Raw genomic sequence first — 16,274 nt, 5'->3', positions numbered from 1 at the left:
CACAAGAGGCAAAAAGAGGCGAAAACACAACTGAGCTCTAGAGGACATCCATAAAGCTGCCAAATATCTAAGGATATGCAAAAATCATCTAAATCTCCAAGTTCTTTTTCCTGGATTATGTGAAAAGCACTTGTGTAGCATAGCCGTCTCTGAGCCAAAATTAGAACAGTTGTTCAGCAGTTACGGTCTCTAAGGACTGCAAGTCTCTCTCCCCTAGCTGCGTGTGCCTTCTTTCCCCCCCCCCCCCCATTCTTACCTGTTCTTATTATTCCTTTCTTATCTGCCTTCCTTTCACCTCTTTGCCCTCTCATCCCAGGCTCATGTCCATCTGTCAGGGCTGTAGACAGACAGAGAAAATAGTGCTTTCATAGCACTGACCCAGAGACTCTGAGCTCTGAAGGGGCAGTGGAAGTGAAGCTCATTTCTGAGGCAAGCAGGTAACCTAATCTGCCCTCTTCCATGATGTTCGCTGTATTCTTTCCACAGGGAGTTTGAGCTCAAAGTACTAGCCTTGAAATGAAAAAAATAGACAATGTGTTCCCTAGTGGAAAAGAGGTGACTTTTTTTTTCCTTTTCAAACACTTATACCTATTTTATCATATCAATGGCCTATAATATCTAGTACCTCACCCCTGAAATTGGCATCATTTAGGTGCTCCAGAGAAGATTCTCAGCTGTGCAGTTTCAAAAGTTTCTTGAGGAATACAGTGGGCTTGGGGCCGAAATATAAAGGTCATTACTCCAAGAGGTCAAACATTCTAGGATATAGATTCAGAAAAATTAATGGAGGACAGCTCAGTGACAGGTTATTAAAGAAATATTCTGGATGTGCAAATGCTGTCCAAAGCTATTCTGAGAAACAGAATATTGGACAGGATGGACTCTAGGTCTAATCCTCCAAATGTCAGTGGCTAGGAAGCCAGTCATTTATTAAGCTGTGAGAACACAAATTGAAATTTCCTGATTCTGACAGAGTCAGTCATGCACTTTTTTAAAAAACAACAAAAGAAAAAACCATTTGCCTTCCTGTGCCTCAGTTTTCCTCTCCTTAAAGTAGAAAAGCACTTCTAATTTATATCACACTAGAGCTGTAAAGAAGAAGAAAATAAATATAATCCAAAAGCAAGATAGCATTTTATAGCAGGAAGATAGTCGAGGAGTCATCTGGTTATACAGCCCTTTCAGTTTGCAAATGAAAAGACAAAGGCTACAGCCAACATCCCATCTGCTAAGCCAAGATTTGAGTGCCTTGGGTCCCAGTCCTAGGTAGTGTATCTAATATAATGTACCTGGTAATACTGAGACACTTCTATAGTATTTAATGTGTTCCAAGCATGTTCTAGGCTTGGAACATGCCTTGAACTAATATTCATAGTACAAATATTAGGTAGGATTATTCTCATCAGAGAGGTTAAGTGAATTCCATAAAATCACACAGGTAATAAGTAGTAAAAGCAGTATCTGAGCTCAGGAAGTCTGGCTTCATATTCTATGCTTTTAACTACTATAGTATCCTGCCTCTTTTGTTATTAGGGAAAGGGCCTAACAGAATTAAGCCTGTTTATAATTGAATTTCAATTTTCCTCTTAAGGATAAAAAGGGATTAGGATGATGACTGAATCATATATATTAAAAGGAGTATGCAGAAACCTGTTGATAGGTTGTGATGAAGCCTGAACTTCATTGTTCTTCATCTGGCATGAGCAGATCCTCGGGTTTTTGAATTCCTGCTCTGTCATCTGTGCAGTAGGTCCCCCTGTTAGCCTTGTGGAGGGCCATGGTAATGGAGGAGTGATACAATAAAGACCAGTAAGCCAAACTAAATTAGGAGAAGATTATTAGAAATGTAGACCATACAAATGGTCTGAGCTGTAAAGTAACCTGAGGCAGGACCTCGTGGTGGAACTAACAGTCAGTGCAGACTTCAGGTAGATAGTTGCTTTTGCACCTGAGGAGAGGCTGCCTTTAGCTGGAGCTCTCCATCTTTCCCTAAGAGCTCTGCATATGTTTAAAAAATGATATTGGTCTCCAATCATTGTAATAAAATAAATTGCCGTTATCTCTAGCTTTGACTATTTTCTGCACTTGGGCAACAGACTTCTTCCAGTGGGAAATGTTTAAATTGTTACAACAAAGTGTTGTCTTTGCAACTTGTATGGTTACCAGCTTTTTGTTTCCTGACTGATCTTTCAGTGGATGTGGAAAAAATACGCAGCTTTCTTTAAAACTGGCTGATTTAAAGATCGTAATTTTTAAAGGTAATTAATCATTATTTAGGTATTACTGAAGAAGTGGGTACTAAGTTTTCTTCAACGCATGGAAAGCTGTCTCTTTTATTTCTGATTGATGGAGAAGTGGCCATCCTATGTTGTACCAAATCTTAAGGAACAGTCTGAACTAAAGAATAACATGAGGAAATTTCATCCACAAAATTGTATTAAAAGGAGAGCTTTATATGGAAACAGGCATGGATTTAATACTTCTTCTGGATGCTATAATAAAATATTTCATTAGTCTTTCAGGAATGGAAGGCAGATGGATATTTAACTGACACTCTGCATAGAAACCAGAGACTGAACATTTTATTAATTTTATCAGTTGCATGGTACCAACTTGAATGGAAACCAAAGTCTGAAGTTTTATTCATTTTATCTGTTCCCTTATGAGGGGAAAAGGATTAACTGTAACTGTTCTTTATCTGAATTTCTGATATCTGAAATGGAAACTATTCTAGCCTTTAAACAGTCTCTCCTCTTGTTTATTTTAGTTGGTGATGTGGTTTTGCCCATTAAAGCAAATTAATTATTTAAGGGAAAAAATTGGAATTCTTCATGTCTTTTTTTAATGTCTGATTTTTAGAAGCCCAAAATTCCGCTGTGCTAAGTATTGCGGGGTTACGTAGACACATACAGTGTTTCAGGACATGCTGAAATGAGGAATTCAGTTTTTCTCATGTACCAAATTATATAATTATTAATTAAAGTGAATTTATTAAATTAAATTACTAAAGTTAATATATGGTTAACTTTCCTAATGGGCTACAATTAGTGAAAGTCATAAAAGTAGAATCGGGGTTTCCAAAAGTGAGACGTTTCCCGAAGAGATGGTCGTTGGTACCTTGACTGGAGCCCCTGGGCTGGAAATGAAGCTCCATTCAGAAGGTGACAGAGAAAGCTACCAGCTGACTTCCTTACACCAGTCCATGGCACTATATAAATATGCAAATGAAATTAAAGCTTCACAGATTATTTTTAGCAAGGTGTTAGTTCCAGTGGCCTGGAAATTTTTCTCTCAGGTATTGATATTCTGTAACCCTTGAGAATTCAATTACATATAATCAGACATTTCTCTCCTTCCGGCTCCACAGGGTGTGATAATATGCCCTTCATACAAACTAGGAAAAAAACCCTCTCTATCCCGGGGGGTACCTATCTACCTCTGTACATTCACTATAAGCCAGTCATTCTCAAGCATTAACATGTATTAGAATCACCTGGAGGGTGTGTTAAAACAGAGATTGCAGGGCCCTTCCTCAGTTTCCAAATCAAGACATCTGGGGTGAGGTCTAAGAATTTGCATTTATTTTTTATTTTTTTATTTCTTTTTTAGAGACAGGGTCTGTCACCCAGGCTAGAATGTGGTGGTGGGATCATAGCTCACTGTAATCACCAACTCCTGGGCTCAAGCAATACTCCTGTCCCGGCCTCCTGAGTAGCTGGGAGTGGCCCTCCTGAGTGGGTCACTACACCCAGCTAATGAGAATTTACATTTCTAACACATTCCCAGGTGCTGTTGATGCTGCTGGTGTGAGGACTACTCTTTGAGAAGCAATGTTTCCAAGAAGGCAAGGGATAGGAAGCTGGACAAGTTATTTTCACTGTGAACCTAAATAACAGAAAGAAGTTTTCCAAAAGAAAATGATATTTATTTGGGACTAGGACATTGAAATGGGACTAAGTGTGCCATTGTAAACCGTGTATTGAAGGAGGTAAAGGAAGACAAAGGTTTTTAAAGGAAAAATGAGGAGGATTACATAATCACTTTGAGACAATTATCCCTGGCTACACGGATCAATAACAAGGGTGGAAAGGCAGTTGTTGGGCAGATATCCTTGCAGAAGTATTTTTTTTTTAATGTAAGGTTGTGATGGCCTTTGTGCAAGATTGCAATTTGCAGTTTTTTCAGGGTCTTTTGTAATAATCAGGCATTCATGCATGAGAACCCTCACTTCGTGGCCTTCCTTGGCTCTTTTTCTCAGGGTTTTGTTTTTTGTTTTTTGTTTTTTTTAACACAAGTGACTCCATTTTGATTATGACACCTTTCATATCACATAACTGATCTTCTTTGTCAAATTGCCATTTCAGAAAAATTACCATTTTGGAAAAATTTCCATTATAGAAATGGTCTTGTATTGGCTTTAAAAGAACTATTTTTTTGTACTCTGTGATCTTTTGGTCTTTCAGTATTGGCATTTAGCCAACATTGCTTAATACAAACCAGTAACTTATGTGCATACAATTTTTTAAAGTAAATTTTTAAAAACTTTTGATTGACATATAATTATATGTTTATAAGGTACATATGATATTTTGATATGTGTATACAATGTGGAATGATTAAATCAAGCTAATTAATATACCTATCACCTCACTTAACGTTTTCTGTAACGAGACATCTGAAATTTACTTTGGAAATATACATTGTTATAACTATAGTCACCATGCTGGGCAAATAGATCTCAAAAACTTATTCCTCCTATCTAACTGAAACTTTGTACCTTTTGACTAGTATCTCCCCATTCCCTCCCCACTCCCACCCCCACCCCCGGCCTCTGGTAACCACTAGTCTACTCTCTATTTCTATGAGTTTGACTTTTTTAGGTTCCACATATTAGTGAGATCATGTACATACCATTTTCAGAGCTGTCTCATATGGTTGGGCTGGTTGCAGAAGGAAACCTGGCTAAGGAGGTGGGTGGGGGCAAATCTAGCTTGTACCTGCCTCAACAAGCCTTACATCCAGGTAGGGACTGCAGCTTTCTACCCAGAAAAAGGGACACCTTTTTATAATTCTCACAAACCCTAAACACTTTCCATTGAATGAGAATAAATTCTTTGTATTAAGCACTAAACCTCTTGTTCTTAGAATGACTATCGGAAGCTCTCCATGCAATGCAAAGACTTTGTAGTGGGTGTGCTGGATCTCTGCCGAGACTCAGAAGAGGTAGAAGCCATTCTGAATGGAGATCTGGAATCAGCAGAGCCTCTAGAGGTGCACAGGCATAAAGCTTCATTGAGTCGTGTCAAACTTGCCATTAAGTATGAAGTCAAAAAGGTGAGTGGGCCCATTTTCATCCAGCACCATAGTAGAATAAACATGTGGTATCAACTATGCCATAATCCCAGGAAATTTTTTTAAAATAATAGAAGCTATTGATATATTTTTTTTCTTCACAACAGAGGTTAAGTGAAGATTCATAGTAAAGTTCCAAGTTAAATGTCTAGCTTCTGGTCCTTTCCACTTTTTACCCATTGTGGGACCTTGGAAAAGTTATAAATCTTTAAGTTTCAGTTTCCTCATATAAAAGGAGGATAACATCTCTTACCTGTCTCCGGGCTTTAGTGAAATTTAAATGGATTAAGATATACAAAAGCACTCTATAAACTGTTAATTGCAATGCAATTAATAATAATGATATTTGTTACTTGTATACACTTTTGTAAGGCACTGTTACATACATTCTTATGTTAATCCTTGCAACAAGCCTATGTTACTGTTTATTCTACCTGTAAAATAGGTAAGATATATGATGAGTTTCTATTCTACAAGGAAACTGAGGTTTGTCAAGCTTGGTGACACATCTTAGGTCACACAGCTGTGGAATTGGTCATGTTGGTGCCAGAAATAAGAATGATTATTTTTTACTCTGATTACTACAGAAAAAAAACTATTATGTGTATCTATTTGCTAACTTACGTGGGGCTTTTAAGTAATTCATGAAAATTGTAGTTAAGATGTTTCACAAGAATACAAATCTCAGTTATACAGAATCTGACAGTATGTACACGTAAGATTTCTTTTTTGTACTTTGAGAGGAGCTGATAAATCACAAAGAAATAAGCTGTTATCAGGAACAGATCTGGTTTTAGGGACTGGTCAATCTACATACAGCTAAGTCTTCTGTCCTTCCTGCAGTGTGGCATGATACTTAAGAGAACAGGCACTAGAGCCAGCCTGCAGGGGTTCATGTCCTGATGTCACCATGCATTCCCTGTGTGACCATGGGCAAGTCACATAACCATCTAATCTGTGGTCTGCCCATTAATAAAGTAAGGACAATAACAGTACCTACTTATGCAGTTGTTTGAGGATTACACGAGATAATGCATGTAATTAGCACAGGGTAGTACATGGTGATTGTTTAATAAGTATTAGATAATCATATTTCTGTATTATGAAAATTCGTGCTCTGAATTATGAGTTTTAAGCAAGTTCAATCTTCAGTCATCAAAGGAAGTTATCATGTTCCTTGTACTGGTTCCAGTCATTAGTAGCAGACCATAGTCACTTTAAGCAGGAAGGAATTTAGTAAGGGATATTGGGGAAGCTCACAGAATTCTAAGGAGAGGTGGAGGAACAAGCTGATCTAAGCTGCGCTTCCAGAAACCTCACCCCTAACTAGACCCAGAACTGACCTGGTAAAGGAGTTCGTGTGGCCCAAACAGAACAATTCTGCCTGTGCTACAGATAGCTGGTTCCTGCATCAGCAGAAAGGATGTTGTGGGTCATACCTGTTATCATATGACCCCTCCCGCTGGTCAAAATGCCTCTGATCAGTAGAATCAGAGAACATGTAGAGAACTTCCACATGTAGTGTTCATAAGATTTTGGTCAGCCATTAATGACAGATCTCCCCTCTTAAGACAGTCAAACACAAAGATTCTCAGTAAAGATTGAAATAAAATAACTTTTCAAGGAAATTATCAGTTACAAGATAATTAAATTGGCTGGACTGCCCTCCTCTCAGAGCATTCTTTCTGGTTGAGGTTCTGCTATATTGAGGTAAAAAGATAATTTTGAACAAGATTGATAGTAAACCATTTTTTATAAAACCATCTGGACATATATTCACAGATTTTGCAATAAGTATCTATTCTCTTTGGCATCTGAGAGGAGAGGATTGATTTCAGTTGTCACTGGTTTTTTATCATTGCTTTAAAAGTGTCATATTAGCAGAGATAGCTCATCTATAGATGTGCTTCTGTTAACCAAACTGTCTTGAAGAGTGAATGTCTTCCTGAATGTTAATTTTAAATAAATTGGTGTGTAGGTTACAATGTATGAGGTGTCATTAATAATAAATTTGCTAACAGAACACCAAAAAAAAATAAGTATTTAGGACTGAAAGGAGATGTAGGACTTTGTAAGCATTTCTGGTTGTGTGTGTTTTCTGCAACAAAAGGAACATTAGTTAAAGTCTTTGACTTGGAATCTTCACGATAAACATATATAAGAACTCTATTCTGGAATGCACAAAAAAGTCCTAATTTCTCCTTTCTTTCTTCCTCTCCAAGGCTTCCTTCATTTTCACTCAACACTCATCCATCTCCACTCTAGTGAGGAGGAAGAATTTTACCTCTACCCCCTCCTGCTGCTTCCTTCTACCATCTCATTTCTAGTTCCCAAGCAAAACCACCTCTTGGGTTGTAAGGATGCATGAACCCTACCCAGTGTGGCACAGAGGTAGTCTATGGCTACATGTGAGCCATTGGGATTTCAAACCAACCTTGTATGTTATGGATTTTCCCACCCCACCCTAACCCCAATAACACAGTAAACTCATATATATTCAAATCAACCCATAATTCCACCAAGGAAACCAGTTTTATCTAATGATAGCTGTGTAGGCCCCATATGGGACTCAGGAAATCTCTCTTCTGCCACCTACCCAAGATCTACCACCAGCTCTGGTTCTGAGTCTATTACTGGCTTCTATCTAGGCTCAGAATTCCCAGAGCTCTGGTCTTCCTTAAGAATCAAAACATGAGTTCAGCCCAGGTCTTACAGAGCTCAGCGACACTTAACCCAGAAAATGAAAATATAAAAGACCAGAATAGGAGATATGTGGCCATGAATTTAATGTCTGTTGGAAAGGACTTTCTAATATAAAAGCAGCAGAAGCAATCTCAAAGCAAAAACATAAAAAATTTGACCACATACAACTTAAAACCTCTGACTGTATCAGAAAGAGCATAAACAAAAAAGTGAAGGACAAACTGGGAAAAGTGTTTTTCTCTTTGGGTATTGAGAATATCAATCCTTATAAAATAATGTGAGTCTACCCACATTATTTTATAAAAAGAGAATGGAATAGAGTGGAAGATGAAATTTGATTTTCTAAAAATGGGTACAAGAAAACTAACTTTTAGACAAAAACACTAATTTTGTCCAATTAGAATAATGGATTATTTTCCCCTCCCCCAAAATCTTGAGTTATAATTCTGACTATATCTCTGTCCTGCTCTGTGATGTGAAGCTGAACATAAATTCTCCTCACTTCAATAGAAATAACAAGAGCTCTACCTACTTCATAATGAGCTCTGCCTATTGTGGGAAAGTTCCTGACAAAAGATACCAGAACTTGGTAGACCATTAAATCTGGACAACTGGGCTCTCAAGAAAGAGCAGGAGAACATTTCCTGCATTCTTCCTCCCTGCTCTCCTATTTCCTTCATAGTGGGATTAGGTTTAACTATAGAAAATTCACCTAAAAAAGAGACATGTAGCTATATAAACAGATCAAATTACCCATTGTATATCCACTTTCTGTGCAGAAAGCAGGGGGTGGGAGGACCCAGAATTTGAGAAATGCATTGAGAGAGTGTTAAATACTCTGCGGAGACTTTGGGGTGCAAGCACTGGCAGACACAGTCCTGACTCCTGCCCTGTGCAGCCTCTTGTCCTGGTTTGCACTCAGGCACCATGAGATAAGAGATCATGTTGCACTTGGCAAGTTCAAAAATCCAGAAAACTTGTACAATGTTAAGTTTTTGCTTTATATTTCACAATTCAGTGAGATTTAAAAAAAGTTGCATTGTTTAGTTTTTTTCACAAGAATATTTTCTTTTAAATTATAGGAATCTTGACTCTAACAGTGTCATTAAAAACAAAAACAGTGTGTTTCTACCATGTTTTTGCACAATAGCATTCCCATGAAGACAGTTCTTGAGAAGGCTGATTTGACAAGAAGAACAGTATAACATGAAGTTTTCTTTAAGTTTAAAATTAAATTATCTTCCATAACCTGCCTTGATTGGTGGTTCAGTTTAAAATTTATTAGTCATCTGGCAGAGAAAAACAAGTTTGTAATGAATGGTATGGTAGATTTGTTCCATTGAAAGATTGATATTTTCTTGTGTCAAACATTCTCCTTTTCAATCAGAAAACCTGAAATAAGAGTATTATTTTTGTGATGACTTCAATGTACTGGTCCACTGAAGTTGGAAAATAGCATACAAATTTTATCCAGCTGGCCATGACTGGTATGGTAACATAAGGAGATTTTTCAGGAGGTAAAATAGTTTTAAGGGATGAAGGTCACTGCCCTATTTTGAAGTCACTGAAAAGAGCAAAACTCATCTCCTAGAGGGATTAGCTTTTTTTTGCCTTCACTTGCTATTATTGTATTGGTTTTACTTTCTTTTTTTAAAAAAATGCCCCTTGTATACTTGAATTAGGATTTAAATCATTGGAGGAAAATATGTTTATGTGAATTAAAAGGAATCAACAGAGTCCATGAGGTGGTATATTATAATATTATTTCAAATAAGAAAAGAGTAGAATTAGTAGTACAGGAAATATACCTGTTAAGCTGAATCTTAAAGTGTGACTGGTAAAATGCAAACACCACAATTTTGGCTAGTATTTAACATATAGTAAGTGTTTGCCCTGTATTATACAAGCTACCTCAAGTCAAAAATTGATCAACCCATGTGTGCTATGTGAAAAGGATTGATTTCCATCAAATCTTTGAAGCTGTGCAATCTTTATATAATTAATGCCATAAAGCACGTCTTCAAATTCAAAGATTAGCCCAAGGAGAAGGAATAGGAAAAGGGAGCTATACTATAACACTACTATTTCTGTCTTCAAGAGTTTAAAACCTAAGAAAGACCAGTGTCTTAGTCCATTTGTGTTGTTATAACAGAATACCTGAGACTGGATAATTTATAAGAACAAAACCTTATTTGCTCGTAGTTCTAGAAGCTGGAAAGTCCAAGATCAAGGCACCAGCAGGTTTGGTTTTCTGGTGAGGGCTGTATCCTCCAGAGGAGAGAAATGCTATGTCTTCACATGGCAGAAGAGCAAGCTAGCCAACTGCTATATGGAGCCTCTTTTATAAGGATCTTAATACCATTAACAAAGGGGCAGTCCTTATAGCCTAATATTCTCTTGAAGGCCCCACCTCTTAATACTATCACATTGGCAACACCATTTGGGAGAGGACACATTCAAACCATGGCCACCAGACACTCACAAAAGGGAAATTTATCCATCAATCCCTATGGACACATGCCTACCTGTCTCTTAACTTCAAGGGATTTTGTGTCATGCAGAAACCCTTGACCTATATAAAAAAAAGTACATGGTTGACTTCTCAAGTGGTAATCTGATCTGATGTCATTATATGCTCCTCCTGCAGTTTTGTCTGAATGTACCATTACCTGTCCTAAGCCTGGCTGCCGTCACCAAGGATATCTTTTATTTGCATCCATCTAACTTCCCATATATGCAGATCCTCCAAACATGAAGATATTTAGATCAACATTCAAATTAAGACTATTTTAAATTCTGATTGGGTCTCTTGACAAGCATTCGAGTTCAGGTCTCCAATTAAAGATCTTATTTTGCACTTATTCAGAGCTACTTTCTGTGTGCCCCAGAACAATGACTGCTTATCACTTAATGTAACACTGATACTCCCATTTTTTGTCTTCTTGTACTAATACAGTGCCTGGCTCCTAAGAGGGGTTTAAGACATTTTGATGAGTGAATGAATGAATGAGGTGGACATTCAGGAACTGTAGAGGGAGGGGTGACACAGGAAGGAAATGATCCAAATATAGTACAGGGACAGAAGTGGAAGTTTGAATAAGTTCTCAGCAGGAATCTTAAAAAGTCATCACACAGATCCATGAAGTCTTCAGCCTTGACTATATCCACACATTTTATCATCAGTTCAAATAAGGACTGCATTGGTTTGTGACATACAGTTGTCAAAAGTCAGAACCTTGGAAAAGTCACAAAATCTTGGGTTTGGAGAGAAGATCTAATATATATTAATATTTAGCATCTAGCAATGACTACTGAACATCAGGACCTGGGATTTTTAAAACTGAATTAAAAGGAATTTACAAGATAAAATATGTGTCTTAGTCAGTTTAGGCTGCTATAACAAAGTACCATAGACTGGGTGGTTTATAAACAACAGAAATTTATTTCTCACAGTTCTAGAGGCTAGAAGTCTGAGGTCATGATGCCAGTATGGTCGAGTTCTAGGGAAGGCTCTCCTCTAGGTTACAGACTTCTCATTGTATCCTCACATGGTAGAAAAAAGAGCTGGAGATTTCTCTGGGGTCTCTTTTATAAGAGCTCTAATCCAGTTCATGAGAATTCCACCCTCATGACCTAATTATCTCCCCAAAGCCTCACCTCCTAATACCACGATGGTGGGGAGTAAGATTTCAATTTATGAATTTTGGGGGAACATAAACATTCAGTTCATAACAATATTCTTTTCCACATTGAGTAAGTGAACAAGAAAAGATAGCATCTTCTTTGTAGTACTTTAAATGCCCCATATACAGGAGAGAACATTCTCCCATCTCACTTCATTGTTGGTTTGCCCATTCAATTTAAGGCAGAAAGTTTGTCATTTTGATCAGGTTTGATTACTTGACTAAGTTCTTTTGTTATGCATCATAGAAAATTACTTTAAGATTCTTCAAATACATAAACACTAAAGACTAAAAATTATAAATAATATGAGAGAGCATGTAATAAAGCAATAATCTTATCCCACCTAAACTACTAGTTAGTATTATTGCAAAGAATTCAGTTAAGTATTTCACATCTAAATATCGTAAATGCCTTCTTACCACCTCTGTTAAATTCTCATGCACAGTGGTGTAGCGGCAGCTGCCAGAGTGGTCATCAGTGGACTTCCCCAAGGGGAGGTTGCATGCTGGGGGCAAGAATGGGGATTTGAGGGAAATTGTGCCTCCATTGCCTACCCTGAGAGATGAGACTTTTTTTTTTAGTTAAAATTGCTGATGAGGGGTTGGGGAGATGTAAAAAAAATTGCTGATGGGAATCTATGTAGCAGTAAGTGGAAGCCTGCCCATTTCTTCGTAGGTGTGCTATTGATAAATAGCCAAATTGAGGAATTGCCTGCAGTTTCTAAGAATCATTAGGATCATTAAGTAGAATGTGACTAAAGAGGAACCCTTTGACAAATGGGAACCTTAGCTGCTCTCTTTGCCTCTCAGAGCAAACATTTCCAAAAACATTTCATGGGTACTTCCTAACAGGTTCATTGTTATTGTTTATTATGTTTTTTAGAAGATAGTGATACCTTGATTTTTGTATTGCTAAGAATCTCCTTTTAAAAATTATATTGGCACTCAGAGCTGATTTTTTAATGACCCTTCGTAATTACCAAGCTTGGACAAAACGCATGTGGCCGTTCACAGAAGGCACATCTAACTACAAATGGGCACCTTTTGACATAGAGACCTTTAACCTTTACATGGGCCTGGCTACAAATACATTCTGCTACCTGAACAAGGACAGGACCTTAAAGAGATCCCAGTCCCTCTAAATGATGCAGACAGATGACTTAGCAAAATCAAATGGAAAAGAAAAATCGAATGGCCGGGCTGAAATAAGTATAATTTGCTCATTTTTCATGATTAGAACTGTAATTATTAAAGAACTGCTGAAGATAAATGTTTGTGTTCTTTTGACCTTTTGATAGAGGAAGCAATAAAAGAGAACAGATTACTGAAATGGGAGGGAAGCAGCATTTCATTCCAATTCCTGGAAGCAGCATAATGTCTGCAGGTTCACTGACATTTTTTCAGATCTTTTGCAAACTTGTGGTAATAGTACATACATACACATAGGGCACATCATATATGCATTTTTCATACATGTAGCATTTTAGGGGTTGCTTGTGAAACTTAACACATTTCTCTTTTAGCTATAGTCTAAGATAAACCAAGTAACATTTTTTTCTTTTCCATTTTGAAGTGAATGCAAGTAAACTGGAAGGCAGCGTGATGGGACACATTTTCACAAAGGAAAGCACATATCACCCAGATTCCACAGAGGGGAAAATGGAGGAAAGGCAAAGAAGAATATTACCAGAACCTTCCAGTGCCTATATTCTGGGAAAATACGCATTAATATCTTTAGGATGCACATGTTTTCAGTAGCTGAACTGTTGACAGTGATATGGACCTACCCCTCTGTCTCTCTTCTTCTCTAACTCTCTCTCTTTCTCTCTCTCTCATCCAACAGTTTGTGGCTCACCCCAACTGCCAGCAGCAGCTCTTGACAATCTGGTATGAGAACCTCTCAGGCTTGCGGGAACAGACCATAGCTATCAAGTGTCTAGTTGTGCTGGTCGTGGCCTTGGGCCTTCCATTCCTCGCCATTGGCTACTGGATTGCACCTTGCAGCAGGGTACTGGCTTCCTACACCTGTTTCCTGTGTGATTGGTGAACCGTGTCCCTTTTGGATAAAAAAAGAAAAAGCTTCATACTTAAGGCTCTTGTCAGGTTTACCCTGAATGTTAATTGATTGAAGAACACGGATTCTGCTTTTTAATGACTGGATCAATTCAAATAAGGATGAAAAAGGATTTGGTACTAGTGGAATAGATCACATTTGCAGGCATAAAATACTTAGGCTTTTAAGATAAAATCCCCATGGTGGACAGAGAGGAGAAAAAGCTGCCTGAGTGAAGTAGCACTAGTGCCAATTTCATTGACAGATTAATAAGTAAAATGTCGACTGGGCTGGCTGTGGAAGGAAAGATAGCCCTGCTGTAGTAGTATCAAGAAACAGTCAACCTGGGAACTAGAAGAGCAACTCACTTGGACCTGTCAGAAGAAATCTAAGACTGAGTGCATTAAGCACAATTGAGAACAGTGGTGTTACCCAAAGTCTTCAAGAAAGTACATGTTGGGTTCCCCTGGCCCTTTGTTCCTTCAGAAGGTTCTGAAAAAGATAGAATTGGGGTTTGGGGGTTTTGAATTTTTTAGATTGTTTATTTAGTTGTGCTTGGATTATTTTGTTCAGTACCTTTAGTCTCCTCTCAACTTGCTAGTGTCGAGTCAATTTATTTGTTCCTAAGAGATCCCTTAAACAACATGTGGAAAGGAATACTAGTCATGCTAACGGAATCTGTATTAGGTTAATAAAGGGCACTGCCAGAGCGAAGGAGCTGTTCTGAGATCCTTTAATCCTGTTTTTATATCCTGAAATCTGGTTTTGTTTAAATCAGAGGTAGTTTCAGGCAAAATGAGTCAAGGCCACTTACAAATGATCCTGGAAATCCGTCAACTCTCTGGCTCAGCAGTCTCCCCGGCAGAGTCCTGCTCCGCAGGCGCCATATACGTGCGAGAATATCCATCTGTCTCACCTCAGTGTTGAGTTGCCCGTGCAATTTAAGGCAGAAAGTTTGTCATGTTGATCAAGTTTGATGACTTGACTACGTTCTTTTGTTATGTATCATAGAAAAGTACTTTAAGGTTCTGCAAATACATAAACACTAAAGACTAAAAACTAAATAATATATGAGAGCATGCGATAAAGCAAAAATCATATCCCACCCAAATAATTTTCCTTTCTGGAGGAAATGAATTGGAAACTTCAAATTTAAAAGCGATTGTCTCTTAGGGCAGCTTAATGAGTTAAGTTCAAAGTAGGCATTTTGAGGTCCACTCTTTTTTTCTCTTTGCTTATAAAAGTGCAAGTAACAGTGTGGTGAGCTCTGCTGAGCAGAGAAGGGAAACGTGGGAATTGAGCCATTTCTGGAGTCTGCGTTTGTAGTTGCGATATACCACCTATCTTACAGTAAAGGCAACATAACAAGAATCCTCCACATATATCCCATTTTTAAGATAGGCATGCTGCTTTCTTTTCATGTTATTTAAAGTTTTAAAGGATCAACCTTTAGAAGAAACAGACTTGGCAACCCCCAAGAAATCTCTGTGTGCTACGGATAAGCTATTCCAAGCATGCCCTCTTTGCAGCTGTGTAACAGCAGAGTGATGTGTAAATGTGTTGTTGTTTATTTTTCTGTATCTAATATGGAAAATGTGACATTTGTCCATGTGCATTCATGTTCAATCCCAGAAATGCTTGACATTCTTTGGTCTTTTGTTGACATCAAATTAAGGTTCTGGACCTACAAAAAACATTCGTTTGAAGTTAGAGTCTTAAATGTGAACCTCAGTACTTTTTAAGGTCACAGACTGAGATAAAAAGCAGGGTCTGTGTATGTAGAATAGAGAACTTATTTGATAAATCTCCCAAATGTACCTAATTCTTGGACTGTGGAAACCCTCGGGACAGGAGGAATTGTTTTTCATTTTTATTAGAACGTGGGACTTTTCAGGACATTATATCACAGGGGATTTTTAAGAAGTCACCTTAAAATAATTATAAACTGAACTTTGGAAGTGCTTTTGTACTATTTACATGATTTTCCAAACTCAGAGATGACTTTCAATTAAGTTAACCTACTTAGAGATTTTAATTATTGCGTATCTCCCTCTTTTTATGGGGGGTATTAACAGATAAAATATTTATCTTTATTCTAATATTTTCTGCTTTTTTATAGCATATAAGGTATAACTTGATTTTGGAATATTTAGAAATGAAAACTAAAATTTACTTCTGTAGTAATAATTTTTTTTAATCTTCAAAGGATTTTTAATGTCCTAATATCTAAGTCTACAAACTCTTCATAACATTTCAATTACAGAGCAATAAAGAATTACACAGTACAAATTTTTTAAAGTCTTTTCCTATACCCTAAAAGCCTTGTCTTCACATCATCTTTCATGTAAAAATAAGAGCAGGAACCAGCATATGCCCTGTAATTTCCAGAAGTGCATCTGTGTGAGTGCAGTCTATCCTAAGACAAATCTTAAGACATGTAGAAACAATGAATTTTGAAGGCTTAATTAAATTATTTTTGGAGG

The 16,274-nt window shown here is 37.5% G+C and overlaps 1 protein-coding gene across 3 annotated transcripts in view; it reads left to right on the top strand.

The window, feature by feature from the left end:
* TRPC3 (transient receptor potential cation channel subfamily C member 3) overlaps positions 1-16,274 on the top strand; it is a 59,521-nt gene that overhangs the window by 21,713 nt on the left and 21,534 nt on the right. For 2 of the 3 annotated variants that reach the window (XM_069493225.1, XM_069493224.1), the window contains exons 3-4: positions 5,146-5,334; positions 13,582-13,746. In XM_069493225.1, coding sequence (XP_069349326.1) covers positions 5,146-5,334; positions 13,582-13,746 — 354 coding nt within the window. The remainder of the gene's footprint in view (positions 1-5,145; positions 5,335-13,581; positions 13,747-16,274) is intronic. The other variant, XM_069493226.1, reaches the window with a different exon arrangement.

The sequence above is a fragment of the Eulemur rufifrons genome, chromosome 18 (assembly GCF_041146395.1).
Source record: "Eulemur rufifrons isolate Redbay chromosome 18, OSU_ERuf_1, whole genome shotgun sequence".
Lineage (NCBI taxonomy): Eukaryota > Metazoa > Chordata > Mammalia > Primates > Lemuridae > Eulemur > Eulemur rufifrons.
The sequence above is the reverse complement of the archived record's forward strand: the minus strand, read 5'-3'. Positions and strand labels throughout refer to the sequence as shown.